The sequence below is a fragment of the Loxodonta africana genome, chromosome 3 (genome assembly GCF_030014295.1).
Source record: "Loxodonta africana isolate mLoxAfr1 chromosome 3, mLoxAfr1.hap2, whole genome shotgun sequence".
Classification (NCBI taxonomy): domain Eukaryota; kingdom Metazoa; phylum Chordata; class Mammalia; order Proboscidea; family Elephantidae; genus Loxodonta; species Loxodonta africana.
Genome location: NC_087344.1, coordinates 53,897,298 through 53,917,606, shown reverse-complemented (window position 1 = coordinate 53,917,606; position 20,309 = coordinate 53,897,298). Strand labels below are relative to the sequence as shown.

General features: G+C 40.4%; 1 protein-coding gene across 9 annotated transcripts in view; it reads left to right on the top strand.

The window, feature by feature from the left end:
- UBR4 (ubiquitin protein ligase E3 component n-recognin 4) overlaps positions 1-20,309 on the top strand; it is a 140,177-nt gene that overhangs the window by 35,206 nt on the left and 84,662 nt on the right. For all 9 annotated transcript variants that reach the window (XM_064281379.1, XM_064281376.1, XM_064281378.1 and 6 more), the window contains exons 23-44: positions 327-509; positions 656-778; positions 867-1,096; positions 2,572-2,693; positions 3,649-3,746; positions 5,105-5,262; positions 6,242-6,451; positions 7,428-7,529; positions 8,497-8,597; positions 8,828-9,026; positions 9,369-9,557; positions 9,970-10,033; positions 11,222-11,413; positions 12,012-12,082; positions 12,170-12,317; positions 12,764-12,991; positions 13,696-13,866; positions 17,362-17,544; positions 18,421-18,579; positions 18,912-19,064; positions 19,510-19,737; positions 20,023-20,180. In XM_064281379.1, the coding sequence (XP_064137449.1) occupies positions 327-509; positions 656-778; positions 867-1,096; positions 2,572-2,693; positions 3,649-3,746; positions 5,105-5,262; positions 6,242-6,451; positions 7,428-7,529; positions 8,497-8,597; positions 8,828-9,026; positions 9,369-9,557; positions 9,970-10,033; positions 11,222-11,413; positions 12,012-12,082; positions 12,170-12,317; positions 12,764-12,991; positions 13,696-13,866; positions 17,362-17,544; positions 18,421-18,579; positions 18,912-19,064; positions 19,510-19,737; positions 20,023-20,180 (3,470 nt within the window). The remainder of the gene's footprint in view (positions 1-326; positions 510-655; positions 779-866; positions 1,097-2,571; positions 2,694-3,648; positions 3,747-5,104; positions 5,263-6,241; positions 6,452-7,427; positions 7,530-8,496; positions 8,598-8,827; positions 9,027-9,368; positions 9,558-9,969; positions 10,034-11,221; positions 11,414-12,011; positions 12,083-12,169; positions 12,318-12,763; positions 12,992-13,695; positions 13,867-17,361; positions 17,545-18,420; positions 18,580-18,911; positions 19,065-19,509; positions 19,738-20,022; positions 20,181-20,309) is intronic.

Below are 20,309 nucleotides of genomic sequence, written 5' to 3'. Positions count from 1 at the left end.
AAGGAGAATGTCCTGCTGTCTTTTGGTTTCTTGGTAAATTCTTGGGGAGGCAAAGTTGTCATGAAACAGAGCAGCTTTTTTGGTTTATAAGATGTGCAGAATATGGAACAGATTCTTTAAATGTGTATTTTACCATTTTCTGCTTTATTATTAGGTGTACTCTAGAAAGACCTGGAGAGCTGATTCAAGAGAGTCAAATCATTTGAAAATCAGAACTCCACACAATTCTGTTTTAAAAGTTGTATTTGGAATAGTCACTACTGTTAGGGAGCTCTTGTGGCAATACTAAATGCTAACTCTGTGGCTGCTCCTTTTGCTTACTCCAGGAGGCCTGTGCCCTTCAATATTACTTCTTGATACTGTGGAGAATTTTAGGAATTTTGCCACCATCAAAGGCTTATATGAACCAGCTGGCCATGAACTCCCCTGAGATGAGTGAATGTGACATCTTGCACACTCTGCGATGGTCTTCCCGCCTCCGGATCAGCTCCTATGTCAACTGGATAAAGGTACCACAGTGTAACACAGAGCTAGCTCCTAAGGGACATTCAAAGCCAGCATTGCTCTGTGCCTGTGGGAACTTTTTAAGGGTCATGAAAGTTTTGGACTCTGTATATCAATCTCCTGAACATTTTTTTTCTTGCTGTCCAAATAGGATCACCTTATCAAACAGGGAATGAAGGCTGAACATGCAAGCTCTCTCATAGAACTGACATCCACAAAGTGCAGTTCAGTGAAATATGATGTGGAAATTGTAGAGGAATACTTTGCTCGACAGGTATGTTAGTATTGGAACTATAATGACAGAACTTGGCTTCTACCGTAGCCTTTTGCCATGACTAATAAATATCTTGGATATTTTTAAGATCTCATCATTCTCTAGCATCGACTGTACCACCATCTTGCAACTGCATGAGATTCCTAGTCTACAATCTATCTATACCCTTGATGCTGCTATCTCGAAGGTCCAGGTCTCTCTGGATGAGCACTTTTCTAAGATGGCTGCTGAAACGGATCCTCATAAGTCATCTGAGATCACCAAGAACCTACTTCCAGCCACGTTACAACTCATTGACACCTATGCTTCCTTCACTAGGTATGATGGGCTGCCTACCCAGAGGTGACAGAACGGGGATTTTAGATTTTGGGTGATTTGCCTTCTCTAGTAGCCTGAACTCCCTCAAATTGAATGTTGTAGTTCTACATCCTATATCCACTCTGTGTAGATCCTCCAGTAACTCAAGATTTTATTTTATTTTATTTTTCCTTCTTATCATCTTAGGTTTTTTTTTTTTCTTGATATAATCCTTTCTTCTGTGATCTGAAGGGGTGCCTGATGAGAGTATCTTCAAATAGTTCGGGAGAAACCAAGAGGAAGTTTAATTTCTATACATCTTCAATATTTTCTAGCATTTTACTTATAGGATACAAAGACAATGTAATTTTTCCAAATCCTGTCATTTCTGTTAGAAATGAAGCTCTTTAAAATACCAATTATTGTGGTATATAGTTAGAGAAAAAATCTTTCTTAATGAGTTACAGATTATTTTGAAATTCAGCTCTTTCTACGGCAAACATTGCAAATTGCAGACCCTGTAGACTTGTTTTGTTTCCTGTGCATGCTGTTTAAATATTTTAAAATTCATTTTCAATATGTAAAAATTGGGAGGTTACTGAATAATCAAGCTTTCTGGCTTTTCTTAAACTGGAACTGGCAACACTGGACCTTACTTCCCACAAGTCAGTGGTAGACTAGAGCTAAGGGGTGGCCCCCTTCACAGCAGACCTCCCCGGGCCCCTCTTAAACTCTTTCCTTTATCCAGCCGCTCTAGGACTGCACTGGTCAGATCCTGTTCTGTGGGGCTTTTATGCTGAAAGGGGCATAAAAATTAACTCTATTTTTAGTGTCAATGCCCTGCAACAGAGAGAGGACTATTGCCTGAGGCAAATTTTGAACGCGTATGAATAGGAAACCTGAATAACAAATATGAGTGCCTCCTATTTGCCAGATCCTTTTCTAGATGCTGGGGTACAGTAGTTAGCCAAACAGACCATTTGTCTGCCCTCTGGGAGTTTCTCTTCTGAAAATAATGATTAAAGGGCTCTTTTCTTTTTGGAGGTTTTTAGTATTAAGGTATAGCTTACAGGCTCTCCTCTGGCTTACTGGCCCAAAGCGTCCAAAACTGAGATGTTAATAGATATTCCTGAGCAGGTAATTTGGGAAATGCTGGGTAAATAAAGTTAAACAGGGTTTTTAATTAATTAATTAATTTTAAATACTCTACAGTGCTTTTCAGAGCCATTAATATATACATTTAACAATTTTCTGGGGAGGGAGAGTTGGAAGCAGGGGAAGGATATCGTATTCACTGTTTCCCAAACTCATTTGTTGTGGAGTCCTGTTTGGGGAGTATTTCAGAGCATTTAGGAAACATTAGAATTCTTATAAGTCCAGGAAGGGGCAAATGGCTATCAACTGCATTTAAGAGATTAGGAAACTAAGATGCAGGCTTATTGACTTGCCTAGGGTCAGAGTTCTTCAGCTTTCACGTATCTCCCTATTTATTTCAGATCCTATTTGCTACAGAACTTTAATGAAGAGGGAACATCTGAAAAACCTTCTAAGGAGAAACTGCATGGCTTTGCTGCTGTGTTGGCTATTGGCTCTAGTAAATGCAAGGCCAACACGCTGGGTAAGTGAGTGATGTCCTTTTGAATACTAAGTACTCCTACTACTCTCCCTCTCTACCTGTCTGCTGGCACTTACTACCCTACTGAAGTGTTTCTATGTGCCAAGCATTTACATAGGTTTATCTGTTTTGATTTTCATAGTAACCCCGTAAGGTAAGTGTTATTATTATCCTCTTTTTACTGATGAGGAAACTGAGATTTAGAGCAGTTATTTACCTAAAATCTTAAGCTTGTAAATGGTGGAGCTGGGAACTAAATCAAGATCATTCGGCTCTAAACGTTAGGGTATTCTGCCTTTAGTCCAGATGTTTGTTCTTCTCTTAGCAAAGCTGCTGCTTTGTGCTTGGAAACATCTCTTCCCTGGGTTAGAAATGATCTGGTAGAAACAGGATGTGGAATCAAAGGGACTTGAGCAGGATTGGAGTTAAGTGCAATAGTTAGGTTTACAGCCATTTGTATTTTCATTAATTTCAAGCTTTAAATACCCTCTTAATGTTCAGATAGTCTTACTTTTAGAAATCAAATGCCACTACTACAATGCACATTGTTCTTAATGTACATTAATGATCCTTGCCCTCAAACAGTTTTCTTAAGAAAACAGACCAAAGAGATACGTATTCTTAGAAGGGGAGCCGATGTTCAGTGGTGCCTTTAGCCTGATATATTAAGACTTGCCTTCACTTTGCATCTTGTTTTCCCATGTCTTCTTTACTTGTAATGTTATAAAGTGAATATGATGGGAAATGAAATTGGTGCAAGAGAGACTGTTAGCTGTTAAGCAGTTAGTTGGTTCTTAGTCATAATGCTGCTACTGAAGTATCTATCTAAGCTATCTTGGTAATTATTTTGACAGTATGGGCTATAGTGTTACCTTCTGCATTTGGGTTTAGCTTTTAAGATGCTGTATGTAGTTCCTTCTCATTTGTGATGATTCCTTGTTCTTTCTGTCACCTTTAGGTACAACGCTGGTTCAGAATTTACCGTCATCAGTGCAGGCTGTGTGTGAGTCCTGGAACAACATCAATACCAATGAGTTTCCCAACATTGGATCCTGGGTAAGTCTGTGACTGTTCCAGGAGTAGAAATGCCGAATACTAGCCATTCTATGCTCTGTTTTTATTCTCTAGGCTTAAACTAGCTACCAAGAAGTCCTGGTAGTGCAATGGTTAAGTGCTCAGCTGCTAACCAAAAGGTTGGCAGTTCAAACCCACCAGTGGCTCCTGGGGAGAAAAGACCTGGTGATCTACCCCTGTAAAAATTACAGCCTAGGAAATCCTATAGGGCAGTTATACTCTGTCATATAGGGTCGCTATAAGGTGGAATCAACTTGATGGCACAGAACAGTGCAACAGCAAACTAGCTACCAAGAGATCTTCATATGCTACAATAATATTTGCTGTGGCAGAGTTGGGAGCCTGCTGGTGCAGTGGTTAAGAGCTACAGCTGCTACCCAAAAGGTTGGCTGTTTGAATCCACCAGCTACTCCTTGGAAACCCTATGGGGCAGTTCTACTCTGTCCTCCTGTAGGGTCACTATGAGTTGGAATCGACTCGACAACAGTGGGTTCTTTTGTTTGTTTGGTATGGTAGAATCAATAATCAGTGCACTGAGTTTGCCAAATGGTGCCCATATGGTCCTTCTGCTAAGAAGTCCTTTACCAGAGGACAAATCACTTTATTTCTCTGAGCCTCAGATTTTTAACATTTTAAATACTGATATGAAGGTTAAATGGGAGAATACGTTAAGTGCCTAGAGTATTACCTGGCACATGGATTCTTAATAAGTATTACCTCCCTTTCCTTTCTCTGTTAGGTTGTATGTCAGATGTCAGGAATCTGCCCCTTTTGTCATTATCTTATGGAGCAGCTTTTGGGTTCTCTTAAGTTTTTAGATACTATTGAGTCTTCTGTCAATTTATCTTTGTGTGTGCTGTACTCAGATTAACTCTTAACAAATTATTCCATTATTAAAGTTCTTTGAAAAAGCTAAGTATTATAGTCTTGTTTGCTTTGTTATTGTGACCTCTGTTTATACTATCCAGAGCTGTAGTATGAGAATAATTGTAAGTGATGGAGGCTCAGATGTACTGTAAAATCCACATCCTTCTGAATGATTATAGACAATAGTTTTAATTATAAAAATTATACATTGAATTCTAGTTATTTGAAAAGTGGTATGGGTAACTATTGGATTTAATTATTAACTTTGTACTAACTAAAATTTGTTAACTGCTTCTGCACGTGCCCTCCCCCCTGCCTTCCCAGGATGAATAACAGTGTGTACTTTGTGGAGGCCATTGTTTGTAAACCAGTGGGTCTTGGTTTTTACGTCAGTTTTGTTTTGTTTTTCCGTAAGAGAATTTTTATCCAGGATATATGGTCCATTCATTCACATCTGTTTTGCTTCCTTTTAGCGCAATGCCTTTGCCAATGACACTATCCCTTCAGAGAGTTACATCAGTGCTGTGCAGGCTGCTCACTTGGGGACTCTTTGTGGCCAAAGTCTGCCTCTGGCTGCTTCCTTGAAACACACCCTCCTCTCACTGGTTAGGTTGACTGGAGATCTTATTGTGTGAGTACCTAGTACATAGCCTTAAGTGCTTTCTACACCTGCTGTTCAGTTTTAGCTAAAGGAAGACAATGAGGTTTTTTGTTTTTTTTTTTAAATCACTTTTTAATGATGCTTTTCTCACATGCTTCTTTAGCAAAGAGAGTCTGTTGCTTTAGAGTAGAGTATGAATGTGTTTACTCAGAGTGATTTTGACTTAGATCTGAAGGGCTGGAAAAGTACCTCCTCCCCCTTTTTGTGTGGTATTTTTCAGAAAAGGCATTTTGGGTTTAAATAGTGTTGTGATTTGGAGGTGCTCTGGGTTTATATTTTAAGGTGATAGTGATAGATTTATTTCAAATAATGCTTCTCCAGAATCATTGCAGGAGTTAGAATCTGCTGTTGTAGGGACTAGGGCAGGCCAGTGGCAGCACTGTTTTGTCTTCCTATACATAGGTGGGAGCCCTGGTGGTGCGGTGGTTAAGCGTTTGGCTGCTAACCGAAAGGTCAGCAGTTCAGATCTACCAACTGCTTCTTGGAAAGCCTATGGGGCAATTCTACTCTGTTCCGTAGGGTCACTATGAGTTGGAATCGACTCAATGGCAACAGGTTTATATGTAGGTCGTGGGCAAAGTTAGATATCACTTTGCCTTAAAAGTAATCCAGAATTTTGGCAGTTCTTATAGAAAGGTTGTCTGGGATGGGTTACTTGTTTAGATTTCAGTTAACTTTCTTTTCTGAAGCCTATATAATGCTCTTTATATTGTTGATTTAATACTTAAAATTTTTTTTTCATATGAGAATAACTTGTTTTGATATAATAATGAAAAAGAAGAATATGAAGCTGTGTAATTATACCTTATGTAGAGAACAACTATCAAGGAGTAAAAGAGACTGGAATAGAAGCCCTCCCTCCCGTAAATAATTGAATTGCCCCATCCCTTTCTTGTAGCTTTTTGGAGGAACGTATTCATTAACGCGGTTCCCTTTTTCTTTGTTAAAGTTGGTCTGATGAGATGAACCCACCACAGGTAATTTGGACCTTGTTACCCCTTCTTTTGGAGTCAAGCACTGAGAGTGTTGCTGAGATCAGTAGCAACTCCCTGGAACGCATCTTGGGCCCTGCGGAGTCTGATGAGTTCTTGGCTCGAGTTTATGAGAAGCTGATTACTGGTTGTTACAACATTTTGGCCAATCATGCCGATCCCAACAGGTGAGCCTGATTGAGGAAAACAAGTTCCTGTGGCCTACTGCTACTGTCAATGAAATGTACTAATGATATTGACTTCTTTAGGTCCTTTAATAGCTTGTTTTATTGTCATTGTGCTTTTTTAACAGATAATTCTGTACTTGTGTACACTTTGCATTCACATGGAAATGCATGAAAGGTTGTTTGGAATCCCTTTTGTGACCATTCTTAGGAATAAATGTTAAGGAAATGGAGGGCTTAAATTTTCAGATTTGGAGATTTAAAATTAAATATTTCAATAAATGATTGTCAAGTGCTGTTCTTTTCTAATATTTCTGTGGTTGTGCTTTTTAAATGGGTGGCCTGTGTAATTAAGAGGTCCCAAAGCATTGTTTGACCTTGATGTTTTCAGCCATGTTGATGTAGAAAAGCTGTGAAGAACAGCTGAGTAAGCTGCAGCTTTACCCCACTAAGAGCTGTACGAATAAAGGGCCCAAGTATTGGGGTTTCCTCTATTTCTTTGTTGTTGAGGGGTCCAGGCTTTTGTCATGGGCTCCTTTTTTTCTTTTTCCCTTTCTTTCCTTCTCCTCCTTCCCCACCCCCAACAGGTAAGGAATTTGAGACAATTTAACTATATAGAAGTAATTTGTTCGAAGTGTATCTGCCCCCTAAAGAATTCAGGATTAGGATTCTGAGCTTCAGATGTTTTTGCTCCCCAATTCCTTAGGAGAGAGGGTAGTAAAATAAAATTCAAGTGCTGCTGTTAATTAGAATAAGTTTGAACTACGCCAATGATCCTTTGGACTCTTAGCCATTGACTGTATCAGTTATCTCAGATTTTGTGTGCCAGGCTTTATACTAAGCACCACCAATGCAAAAGTGAACGTTGCCTTCAGGGTCTAGTCATAAACAAGTAAACCTTGAATTTTTAAAAATCAATATTAGGAAGACATTGAACCAAGCCTTATTTGTGTAGTTAAATTTTCTTTTTGGTCCTCAGTGGACTGGATGAATCCATCTTGGAGGAATGTCTCCAATATTTGGAAAAGCAACTGGAAAGCAGCCAGGCTCGTAAAGCAATGGAGGAATTTTTCTCTGAAAGGTGAGTTGTATTTTATTTAGTGAACATTTTTTGAATGTGTCATAAAAGCAAGGAGCTGGAAACAACCCAGAGGTCCATCAACTGATGAATGGATAAACAAAATATATTAACAAAACTAGTATACATACCAAAAAAAAAAAAAACCGGTCACTGTCGAGTCGATTCCAACTCATAGTGACCCTATAGGACAGAGAACTGCCCCACAGGGTTTCCAAAGAGCACCTGGTGGATTTGAACTACTGACCTTTTGGTTAGCAGCCAGACCCTTAACCACTATGCCCCCAGGGTTTTTAGGATACATACAGTATAGTATTATTCAGGCATGAAGAAAAATGAAGCGCTCATACATGCTATGATATGGACAAACCTTGAAAACATTATGCTAAATGAAATAACTCAGACTCAAAAGGTCAAATACTGTATGATTCCACCTATATGAAATATCTAGAGCACGTAATGCATAGAGGCCAAAGTTTTTCGGTGGTTACCAGGGGCTAGGGAAGGGAGGAGTAGGGCATTATTGTTTAAGGGGCACTAGGTTTCTGTTTGGGGTGATAAAATATTTTGAAAATGGATACTGGTGATAGTTGCACAGCATGGCAAATGTGATTCATGTCATTGAATTAAACTTAAGACGGATTGAAACAGTAGATTTTTTTTGTGATAATACATTTTACCACACCCACACAAAGCAAGGAGCTATGTGTTGACTTAGGTATTCTTTCTCAGGGAATACTTAACAGCCTGCATAGGTATCTGTACATTTGGGAGGACTTAGGGTTAATTGCTGACCCCCTGAGGTCATTAATGAGAGGATGATTTCATGGACACCTTGTGTTGCCTCACAAATGACCAGTTCCTCTAGAGGGATGAGATTGTGAGGAAATAGAAATGGATACCTTTTATGTGAGGCTTAATGTGATTCTTTCTTTTTTTTTTTTTTTTTTTGTCCCTTCCTGCCTCCCAGTGGAGAACTTGTGCAGATAATGATGGCAACAGCCAATGAGAACCTGTCTGCTAAATTCTGTAACCGAGTTTTGAAATTCTTCACCAAACTCTTCCAGCTGAGTGAGTGACAGCTTTTGGTAATCTTCTTATGGGAACTTTGATGTCCAGTTAATACTGTGCATATCTTCTGCCTGAGTTTAACTACAGCATGAAAATACTAACAAGTGGAGAGAATCCCTCAGAAAGTTTGGAGGGAAGTTGAAAACCTGCCTGAAGCCTCTTCCCCTTTCCTGGCCTTACTTTTCCCCTTGCCCTTCTTCACTGACCCTAGCCTCTCGGTCTGTCCCTAGCTGAGAAGAGCCCTAATCCGAGCCTTCTGCATCTCTGTGGCTCTCTGGCACAGCTGGCTTGTGTAGAGCCCGTGCGTCTCCAGGCCTGGCTCACCCGCATGACTACGTCACCCCCTAAAGATTCCGATCAGCTGGATATGATCCAGGAGAACCGGCAGCTGTTGCAGTTGCTGACCACATACATTGTTCGGGAAAACAGGTAAAACAACTGTATTTATGTCATGTGTCCCTAACCACCCCAGAAATACATTGAAAATATTTGCAGTTCTCTTCATACATCAGTCTTAACATATTCATACCTCCTGTCTAGACTCAGTCTGGCATAGCTCCTTGATATTTCCCAGGGAAAAACTTTTGGAATGACTTGGCCTGTCACTTGGAACAAGAGTGAATGTTTTGTGCTTTAGTAGCCCAATTCCAAAGCTGGGATTAGTATATATAGTCATAAATTTAGTGTTTAATTTAGAACTTATACATTTAGAAGTACGCAGAGTCAGATTCTTGTTGATGACTTACCAATTTTTTATCTGTTTTCTAATAGCCAAGTTGGGGAAGGTGTTTGTGCTGTGCTTCTAGGCACCTTGATCCCCATGGCAACAGAGATGCTGGCCAACGGTGATGGAACTGGCTTCCCTGAACTCATGGTTGTGATGGCAACCCTGGCCAGTGCAGGTCAAGGTGCTGGCCATCTTCAGCTTCATAATGCTGCAGTGGACTGGCTGAGTAGATGGTAAGATGATGAAATTGGAGGAATCCATCCGTAGGTCACAACATTGCCCTTGGAGAAGAGGGTGGTAATTGCAGGTTACTTTCTTTGTAGTTCAGAGTGAATACAAAAGAAACTTGAATCTCCACCTTTTTCCTTGGGCTGAGGGAGTGGCCAATAACTGTCTACTTTAGACTTAATCATCATTATTAGTAGAGTGCTCATTATTCCCAAGAGAAGTCTTTGGAGAAATGTAGCAGTTATCTGTGATGGTTCTAAGACCAGAGTGCCCTGAGCCTCTGATTAATACGTAGTTATCTAAGAATGCCTTTGCTTCAGGGTCCACAAATTGATTCAGGGTTCATGAAAATGCTTTCTTCCTTTGATTCCCTGTATGATTTTATGTCCCTCTTCCCCCCTTTTTTCTTTGGGACAGTAAGAAATACCTATCCCAGAAGAACGTGGTTGAAAAACTGAATGCCAATGTGATGCATGGAAAGGTAAGCAAAATGAGAAGTGCCAGCAGAGTTAGGGAGTAAGGGTACAAGATGATTATCTGTGGTCAGGTGGAAGTCTTTCCTTCATATTGGCTTCTGTCCCTGGCTGTCCTTCAGAGGATAAGGCCTGCAGTCTCAAAGACCTAAAAATGTAATTGCTAACTGCATGTTCCCAGGCCTCTTCCAGGTGTGAGATTTCATAGGAAGGAAATATTGTGGTAAACAAACATCCAACAGAGTCCTTCTTAAAATGTAGTGAGTTCCTGTTTTTTTCAGATATTGCTATACTGTGGAAAACCGTCCCCCTGCTCTTTCCTTGGAATTGCCCACTGTGGTTTAATATTACATGTGATTACAGACTACCTCCTCAGCTCCAGTCCAGATGCTGGAATTATTTACTTTGCCTGAGGGTTTAGGCACTGTGCGAGAAAAATGGTTTGAAACTGATGGAAAACCTGCATTTAGGCATTTTTTCCCCTATTTGACCTAAGCACCTGACATAGGTGGCTAAGAGCAGACAGCTGGCCTTTGAGTCCTCCCATGGTGCTGTTCATTTCTGCCTCCTTTTTAGATAATCTTTATCCTTTCAACACTGAAATGTCAGAGTGCAGTGTAAACCCAAACCCAGTGCCGTCGAAGGTACTAACAAATCTGAGGTTTTGATGCCAGATTGTTGGTTTTAATTAGGCAAGCACAAACCACCTGCAATGGTTTGCTAGTAAGTTTTCACTTGATCGCTGAAGTTACTCCTCCCCTACTGCATTGGTTTAAAACCCAACACTTAAAACGTTATTCAACAATGGTTTTTAAAAAAATACTAGCAGTGCGGAAAAAATGCTAATGAGAGCCTCTTTAAACTATTAGTCTAGTCTTTTCTTGAATTTTTTCTGTATTTTCACTCCATTCTCCTAGTTTTAATTTTACTCTATCTTATATAATTTTGTAAGGAGTTATCTTTGTGGTTAAGAATGAATGAATACATACTAACTCAGTACTATTGACCAGCTATGTGTGGACATGGTATTAAAACCTGGGGAAGTAGATAATTAAGATATGTTGTTTTTCTTCTCTGCTTTTATATCATTCCTCTGACCTTGAGATTTATTGGAAAAAGGCTGAGGAAACATAGTTTACATAATAATAAAATACGGAGAACTGAGGCTTCTGTGGTGTCATGGTCTTCTCTTGTAGCATGTGATAGTCTTGGAGTGCACATGCCATATTATGTCTTACTTGGCTGATGTCACGAATGCCCTGAGCCAGAGTAATGGGCAAGGCCCAAGTCACCTCTCAGTGGATGGGGAAGAGCGGGCCATTGAGGTGGACTCAGACTGGGTGGAGGAGTTGGCAGTGGAAGAGGAAGATTCTCAGGCTGAGGATTCAGTAAGTACTAAGTAACCTCAGGGTTAACCTCTCAAGGTAATGACTGACTGGCACTTGCAAAACTCATGCTAATAAGCCTTTGGATTTTTAAAAATGAGTATCCAGAATGTAAATTCTTGAACTCTTTTTTTCCAGCCCCTGTGAGCTTTAAAACTTCCTAGTCCATGTTGCTTTCTTCCAGTTTATATAACTAATGCCAGACTCTGGCTTTCTAGGCCTTCAAAGCAAACCATAGGGATCTAATAAGGAAAGGATTACTTAATAAGCATATACCTTTTTTCTGTCTGGAGGCACTTGTCCTGCCCTTTCTCAGTGTTTGCACCCAAAATGGAATTTCAGGGATGAGTTCTTCATGGGGATGGTGTGAGCACCCTTGTAGAGAAAGCATAAGATTTATTTTTTCTTAACTGCAAAACCCCTAAGGTCTTGACCTGAAATTATAGCAGATTTTCAGCTTGCTAGTTATTTCCAGTTGGGGCAAGTTTCTGTTTGCCATTTATGAGTGAACTAGACAGTCCCCATAGGGTATTGAAGCAGGTATGTTTTTGTGGCTATCTGGTGATGTATTTCTGATTAAAAAGACTCATTACCTTTGAAGGATGAAGATTCTCTTTGCAATAAACTCTGCACTTTTACCATCACACAGAAAGAATTCATGAACCAGCATTGGTAAGAATAGTTCTTTTTAGGTGAGGGTTTGCCAGGCCTTAATCATTGGGACTTCTGGGCTCATTTTCTGCTTCATGTTCTTCATAGGTACCACTGTCACACCTGCAAAATGGTTGACGGGGTGGGTGTGTGCACAGTGTGTGCTAAGGTTTGCCACAAGGATCACGAGATTTCCTATGCCAAGTACGGATCCTTCTTCTGTGACTGTGGAGCCAAGGAAGATGGCAGCTGTTTGGTGAGAGATTCCGAATATTCACTGGGATATAAAGGGTGATTTGTTAGTGACAGAAACAATTAAGCAAACTGAAAAATCTTCATATCGCTTTCATGGTGGCCTGGATCTAGAAATAAGTTCTGGTTCCATCACTGATTAGCTGTACAGTCATGGCCTAAGTACTTTGCTTAGACTACTAGAACTGGCAAGATCCTTAGAGATCTTGTAGTCAACTTTGCTTAAGACTGCCCCAGAACTTCCGATGTTATAATCAAGGCCTGATCCTGCGAATGGGTAAAGAATCATATATTAGGTGAGTTTAATTAGTTGAATTTAGGCCTTTGGATATAGTTTAAATGCTTAGCCAATTACTCCTTTGGGTTAGATTTTCCTCCAAGATGTTAATTCATCTGTGCTTCATGGCAAGAGCCTGGGGCCTGTGACTTTTTCTGTCTCTCTGTCCCTAGGCACTGGTGAAGCGAACTCCTAGCAGTGGCATGAGCTCCACCATGAAGGAGTCCGCATTTCAGAGTGAACCTAGGGTTTCAGAGAGCCTGGTGCGCCACGCCAGCACCTCTCCAGCTGACAAGGCCAAGGTCACCATCAGTGACGGAAAGGTTGCTGATGAAGAGAAGCCGAAGAAGAGCAGCCTGTGCCGCACAGTAGAAGGCTGCCGGGAGGAACTACAGAACCAGGTGGGGCATCCTGATGGTCTCTAGTGCCGTGGACAGAGTTAAAAGCTTGACAGGTTTGTTTAAGTGTAAATAATACGCCAGGCTCATCTTGTTAATTCCGTAGTAGTGGGACTTGTAATTGTTTTCTTCTTTTTCTAAGTTTACCCATTTTCACAGTGAGAACATGAATGCTGTGTTTTCAGTCACTACCTCATAGGGAAGGATTTGTAACTGAGGAATATTTTGGGGGATTTTTGGTAGGGGGTTGGATTTTAGTTGTATGTTGCTCTAGAGCACTTGTTCTTGGCTAGGATTCCCCATCTGAAGCACAGAATATAGAAGATGATTTGAGTGACTGCTCTCAGTTCTCCCAGGGTGGTAGTAACTTGAACCATTCTAGATGCATAGGTGAGAATTACATATGGCGGATGCCCTCGAGCCTTAGGTTATCTATTTGGGACTTGTTGTTTGCACAGATTGCTCTAGAGTCAGTAGCACAAGAGTGTGTTGGCTGTTTTGCTAGCAAGAGGCTGGAAGGTTTTATTTATAGCAGGAATCAAGTACATTATAACTTGAGAATGAGATAGATGCTGGCTAGAATAGAAGACTGGAAGTGAGGAAACTGGACTCTCAAGGTAGCTACTGATATTGTGAAGGTATTATGAGTGAGACCCAGTCTTTCTCTCTCTTTTTTTTTTTCACTTGTGTATTTGGATTTTTCCCAGGCCAATTTCTCCTTCGCTCCTCTCGTGTTAGACATGCTCAATTTCCTCATGGATGCCATTCAGACCAACTTTCAGCAGGCTTCTGCGGTGGGGAGCAGCAGCCGGGCTCAGCAAGCCCTTAGTGAGCTGCATACGGTGGACAAGGTGGTTGAGATGACAGACCAGCTGATGGTGAGTTTTCTCAGGGTTATGAAGTCTAGTGGTTGTTGAGATACCAAAATGAGCCAAATACTCTAAGAAATGTACTTAGAACAGTCAGTCCCTGGCCATTTAGAACTTAGAATCTAAAATATCATGACATCCCCAGATCATATGAACAGTGTGAAAAGTCAGAATTTGAGATATATCTTCAAAAGGAAGGAATTCAGAGGTCATTTGGTCCAACTCAGTGACTAAATCCCCCTTACAGCAGTTGGTAAAAATATATAAACTCCCAAGATATGGGAGACTCCATTTTGGGGCAATTATAAAAGAAATTTCTTCTGTATATAAAATAGAAAACCTCCTTACTTTATCTTCTTCCCTAAGGTTTGTTTGACTTAGAAAATGATGTTTGTCTTCTACTATTTGCCTTTCCTCTAGTTCTTCACATTTCATGGATTGTTAGTTATAAGTCATTATCCATTTTAAAAACATGCTGCTCAGAACTATTGTATTTCTGGTATGGTCTGATTGGCCTCTTTGGCAGCAATATTAAGTACAGTCATATCTTGGAGATATTGCAGGTTTGGTTCCAGACTATCACAATAACTCAATAAAGCAAGTCATACTAATTTTTTGGTTTCCTAGTGCATATGAAAGTTACATTTACACTGTACTGTAAGTCTGTTAAGTGTGCAGTCATGTTATATCTAAAAAACAATGGACATACCTTAATTACTTTTTTGCTAAAAAATACTAACCATCATCTGAACCTTCAGTGAGTTGTAATCTTTTTGCTGGTGGAGAGTCTTGCCTCAGTGTTGATGGCTGCTGACTGATCAGGGTTGTGGTTGCTGAAGGTTGGGGTGGCTGTGCCAGTTTCTTAAAATAAGAGAACAATGAAGTTTGTCGCATCGATTGACTTTTCCTTTCACAAAAGATTTCTCTGCAGCATGTGATGCTATTTGATAACATTTTACCCACAGTAGGACTTCTTTCAAAATTGAAGTCAGTCTTCTCAAACCCTGCTGCTGCTTCATCAATTAAGTTTATGTACTATTCTAAATTCTTTGTTGTCATTTCAATAATGTTCATAGCATCTTCACCGGGAGTAGATTTCATCTCAAGCAACAGCTGTCTTTGCTTGTCCTTAAGAAGTAACTCCTCATCCGTTAAAGTTTTATCGTGAGATTACAGCAATTCAGTCACATCTTCAGGCTCTGTTTCTAATTATTGTCCTCTTGCTGTTTCTGCTATATCTGGAGTTACTTCCTCTATTGAAGTCTTAAACTCCTCAAAGTCATCCATGAGGGTTGGAATTAACTCCTTCCCAACTCCTGATAATGTTGGTATTTTGACCTCCTCTCATGAATCACGAATGTTCTTAATGACATCTAGAATGGTGAATCCTTTCCAGAAGGTTTTCAATTTACTTTGTCTGGATCCATCAGAAGAATCACAGATCCATCATAAGAATGACTATCTATGGCAGCTATAGCCTTACGGAATGTATTTCTTAAATAATAAGACTTGAAAGTTGAAATTACTTCTTGGTCCATGGACTGCAGAGTGGATGTTGCATCAGCAGGCATGAAAACATTAATCTCCTTGTACATCTCCATCAGAGCTCTTGAGTGATTGGGTGCATTGTCAATGAGCAGTAATATTTTGAAAGAAATCTTTTTTTCTGAACAGTAGGTCTCAACAGTGGGCTTAAAATATTTAGTAAACCATGTTGTAAACAGATGTGCTGTCCTCCAGGCTTTGTTGTTCCATTTATAGAACAGAGTTGATTTAACATAATTCTTAAGGGCCCTAGGATTTTTGGAATGGTAAATGAGCATTGGCTTCAATGTAAAGTCACCAGCTGTATTAGCCCCTACCAAGAGAGCCTGTGTATACTTTGAAGCTCTGAAGCCAGGCTTTGACTTGTTTCTAGCTAGGAAAGTCCTAGATGGCATTTTCTTCTAATATAAGGCTGTTTTGTCTGCGTTGAGAATCTGTTGTTTAGTGTAGCCCCTTCATCGATTATCTTAGCTAGGTCTTCTAGATAACCTGCTGCAGCGTCTACATCAGCACTTGCTGCTTCCCCTTGCACTTTTATATTAAATGGAGACGGCTTCTTGCCTTAAGCCCCACGAACCAACTGCTTGTAGCTTCAAAATTTTCTTCTGCAGCTTGCTCACTTTTCTCAGCCTTCATAGAATTGAGAGTTAGGGCCTTGCTCTGGATTAGGCTTTGGCTTAAAGGGAATGTTGTGGCTGGTTTGATCTTCTATCCAGACCACTAAAACTTTATATCAGAAATAAGGCTGTTTCACTTTCTTACTGTTGGTGTGTTCACTGGAGTAGCACTTTTAATTTCCTTCAGGAACTTTTCCTTTGTATTCACAACCTGGCTAACTGTTTGGTGCAAGAGGCTTAGCTTTTGGCCTGTCTCGGCTTTCGGCATGCCTTCCTCACTAAGCTTAGTTATTTCTAACTTGATTTAAAGTGAGGGATATGTGACTGTTCTTTTCACTTGAACACTTAGAGACCATTGTAGGGTTATTAGCAGGCCTAATTTCAGTATTGTTGCATCTCAGGGAATAGGGATGCCTGAGGAGAGGGAGAGATGGGGGAGTAGCCGGTTGATGGATCAGTCAGAACACAAAACATTGATCGAATAAGTTCGCTGTGTTATATGAGCACAGTTTGTGGCGCCCCAAAACAGTTACAATATGACATGAAAGATCATTAATCATAGTATTAGTAGTGAAAAAGTTTGAAATATTGCTAGAATTACCAAAATCTGACACAGAGACACGAAGTGAGCACATGCTGTTGGAAAAATGGCGTCGATAGACTTGCTTGACACAGGGTTGCCACAAAGCCTTCAATTTGTAAAAAACGCAGTATCTCTGAAGCACAATAAAGCCGAGTGCAGTAAAACAAGGTATGCCTGTAAAGGAAAGTAAACCGTCAGCAATTCCAAAAGGGGAGTGTAAAATATTTTGAGAGGGGTGCATGAATATCTCATAAGGCAGCTCTTTTTAAGGAAAGACTTTTCACATGGAAATACACATACACAGAGATTTATATTCTGGTATCTTATTAAAAATCAGTCACAGTTTTAGAGTAGAACGTAAATTTTTATATATTAAAGATCACATTAAAAATTATTGGGGTTGGTGACCCATAAAGCTGCTGGCTTTTAATTTTGCCAGGTAAGATCAATGAAGAAAAATTCCATCTATTCTCACCACCATTTCATAAAAGAAAGGACATTCTAGTCTTTTGTGTTAATTAAATTTAGCTTTATGGAAACTTCACTACATGGTTCTTATTGAACTGAAAATAACTATGACAAAGACATGCAGCATCTGTGGATTGGAGGTTGGAATCCATTGCTTTAAAATGATTAAATTGTGCAGTGTCTCAATCACATGAATTGTATATGAATCCACTGATTGTTTTTCAATGTAAATATCTTCCTGGGACCTTGATCTTACTTGCCTTATCACCGACTGCTCTCTCTGTTTGCCAGGTTCCCACCCTAGGCTCCCAGGAAGGTGCCTTTGAGAACGTTCGGATGAATTACAGTGGAGACCAGGGCCAGACCATTCGACAGCTCATCAGTGCCCATGTGCTCAGGCGGGTGGCTATGTGTGTACTCTCCTCCCCACATGGGCGCCGCCAACATTTGGCTGTTAGCCATGAGAAAGGCAAGGTGGGTTCTGTAATTCCTTACCATTCATCTTAGGTCTTGTCTGAGTGCTAAGCAAAACAGTAGATGGCCACACCCACTAGATTGACTGTGTGGGAAAAAGTCCACTGAGTTCCAAGCATGCTTTAGGGACAGATCGCAATAAGCTCTTCTACCTAAACCCTGAGTTATTTGATTAGATCTAGAACCAGTATAATTAGGATAAAGACTGTTTCAAATTAGTAAATTCCCACTCAAAACATAATCTTCAAGCCCCCAAGGAAAGGTAACCACCAGCAGTTACCTAGGACAGCTTTGCTCCCAATCTTGCCCAGTTTGGTCACTCTGAAGGGCACAAGCCGAGAGGCAAAAGAGACAGATCTTCGCAGGAGGACTCGGTGTTCCTTCTTTAGTCCTTCCTTGTCATCCCACCCCTCTGAGGATACAGGGGAGTTTGTGGTGTTTTATAGAACTGGAGGTTAGAAGAGTGCCAGTATCTTAACTTATGCTTTTCTGTACTCTGACCTCTCCATCACCAGTCCAGTTGTTTAAACCTTCTCTTAAGTGAAAACCATACTAGAGAGATGAATAGTCCTTAAAACAGCTCTAAAATACTTTCAGAACAATTTCATAGGAAAACAGAAAAGGATAATATTACATGGGAGTTGTTTAACTATTTTATGAACTGATTATAAAAAGAGAAGTTGGCTTTATTTTTCATCTGTTTTATCCTCATTGGAAGGAGGGATGTGCCATGCCATTTAGCCAGGAGAAATAGAGGCTAACATTGGTCTAGGTCTTATCCATGAGAAAGCCTAATATCTCTACTGAGGGGGCTCTTATTACTTACTCTGTGTTCATTAAGAGGACTGGGGTTAATGAATAATTGTTTCTTTACAGATCACCGTTCTGCAGCTCTCTGCCCTCCTGAAGCAAGCAGACTCCAGCAAAAGGAAGTTGACCCTGACCCGCTTGGCTTCTGCCCCAGTTCCCTTTACTGTTTTGAGCCTCACTGGAAATCCCTGCAAAGAGGACTACCTTGCGGTTTGTGGGCTGAAGGTAAAAGTTTTGAGCCAGGTTTGGTTACCTTGAACTGTGGACCACAGTCCCCGTCTTTCTTCTGTTCTCAGTATCACTTTTTCTGTCTTATTGTCAAGATTAAAGTATGAGAGCCACTGGAATGCAAAAGAAATCTTTCTCTGAATTTCTTCCAAGTCTTCTTGTTGGAAATAATCTTTGTGTGCTTTTGAAACTTGAATATGTTGCTAGACAATCTATCAGAAGGCAGGGAATATTAGGAAAGAAAAGGAAACACTGGAACTCTGAAATGAATGGATTAGCCACCTTTCTAAATCATCTTTTCTCCATTTTGTTCCTTAAACTGTGTGCAGGACTGCCATGTGCTGACCTTCAGTAGCTCAGGCTCTGTTTCAGATCACTTGGTGTTGCACCCCCAATTAGCAACAGGGAACTTCATCATCAAAGCTGTGTGGCTACCTGGTTCACAGACTGAGTTAGCAATTGTCACGGCTGACTTCGTCAAGGTACAGTTACAGCTTTTTGACGATACTGTCCTAGAATGCTTCTGCTTTTAAATGGCCCAGAATGTCTGGATCTCCATTGTGTGCTGGATTCTCTCAGAAATGGGGGACCATTAACATTTTGTTGCCTTTTGTTACGTTGTAGACAATATGAAACTGGTTCTAGTTCTACCCCTACTATAGCAAGTATACACCTATTGTAAAAACTTTGTTTATGAGTGTCTCTCCCCTACTAATTTCTTGAGGGAGAGTAAAAAGTGATTTGGTTCATCTTTATATACCAAGTGCCTAACACTCAGTAGGTGCTCGTTGAATGGAAAATGCTCATTGAGTGGAAAGTGAATGTCCATTACTCACCAGTTGTGGGTCTTTGGATTCACCAGGGTATTTTGCAGGTGGGACTTAAATAGAGCTCCTTTATTTAGTCTTTCTTTTTTCCATGCTGCAGATTTATGACCTGTCCGTTGATGCCTTGAGCCCAACTTTCTACTTTCTCCTGCCAAGCTCCAAGATCAGAGATGTTACCTTCCTTTTCAATGAAGAGGGAAAGAACATTATTGTTATAATGTCTTCTGCTGGTTACATCTATACTCAGCTCATGGAAGAGGCCAGCAGCGCCCAGCAGGGACCCTTCTATGTCACTAATGTGCTGGAAATCAGTCACGAGGACCTGAAGGTTAGAGCATGTGTTGCTGTTTCCTGCTAGTCCAGATTTAGTTTAGCAGCTCTGCTGTTATTGCTTCTAACTTTTTACTTAATAGCAAAAAGCAAAGGACTAAACTTATTCAACTTGAAGTTCCTTTATTCTCATGGTCTTTGTAGGATTTGCCCACAGGGATCTCATGCTTAGAGTCTGAGAGTACAATAATCATGGCTTAAAACTAGTAACTAGAAGAAGCTGAAAGCTGCTACCTAAGGCATCATGGCTAGCTAACGCAAATATGTGTCTTTGTCCTGACAGGACAGCAATAGCCAGGTGGCAGGTGGCGGTGTGTCCGTGTACTACTCCCATGTGTTGCAGATGTTGTTCTTCAGCTACTGTCAAGGCAAATCATTTGCAGCCACCATCAGCAGGACTACGCTGGAGGTGTTACAGCTCTTCCCCATCAACATCAAAAGGTGGGAACCAGCGTTTAGTTAAGTGTTGGACTTCCACGTACCCATATCCAACAGGAGCTCCCCACCTCTTTCCCAAGTTCTGCTATCTGTTACAATTCTGGTTAGACAAATTTTTTTTCCAGCAGTTCT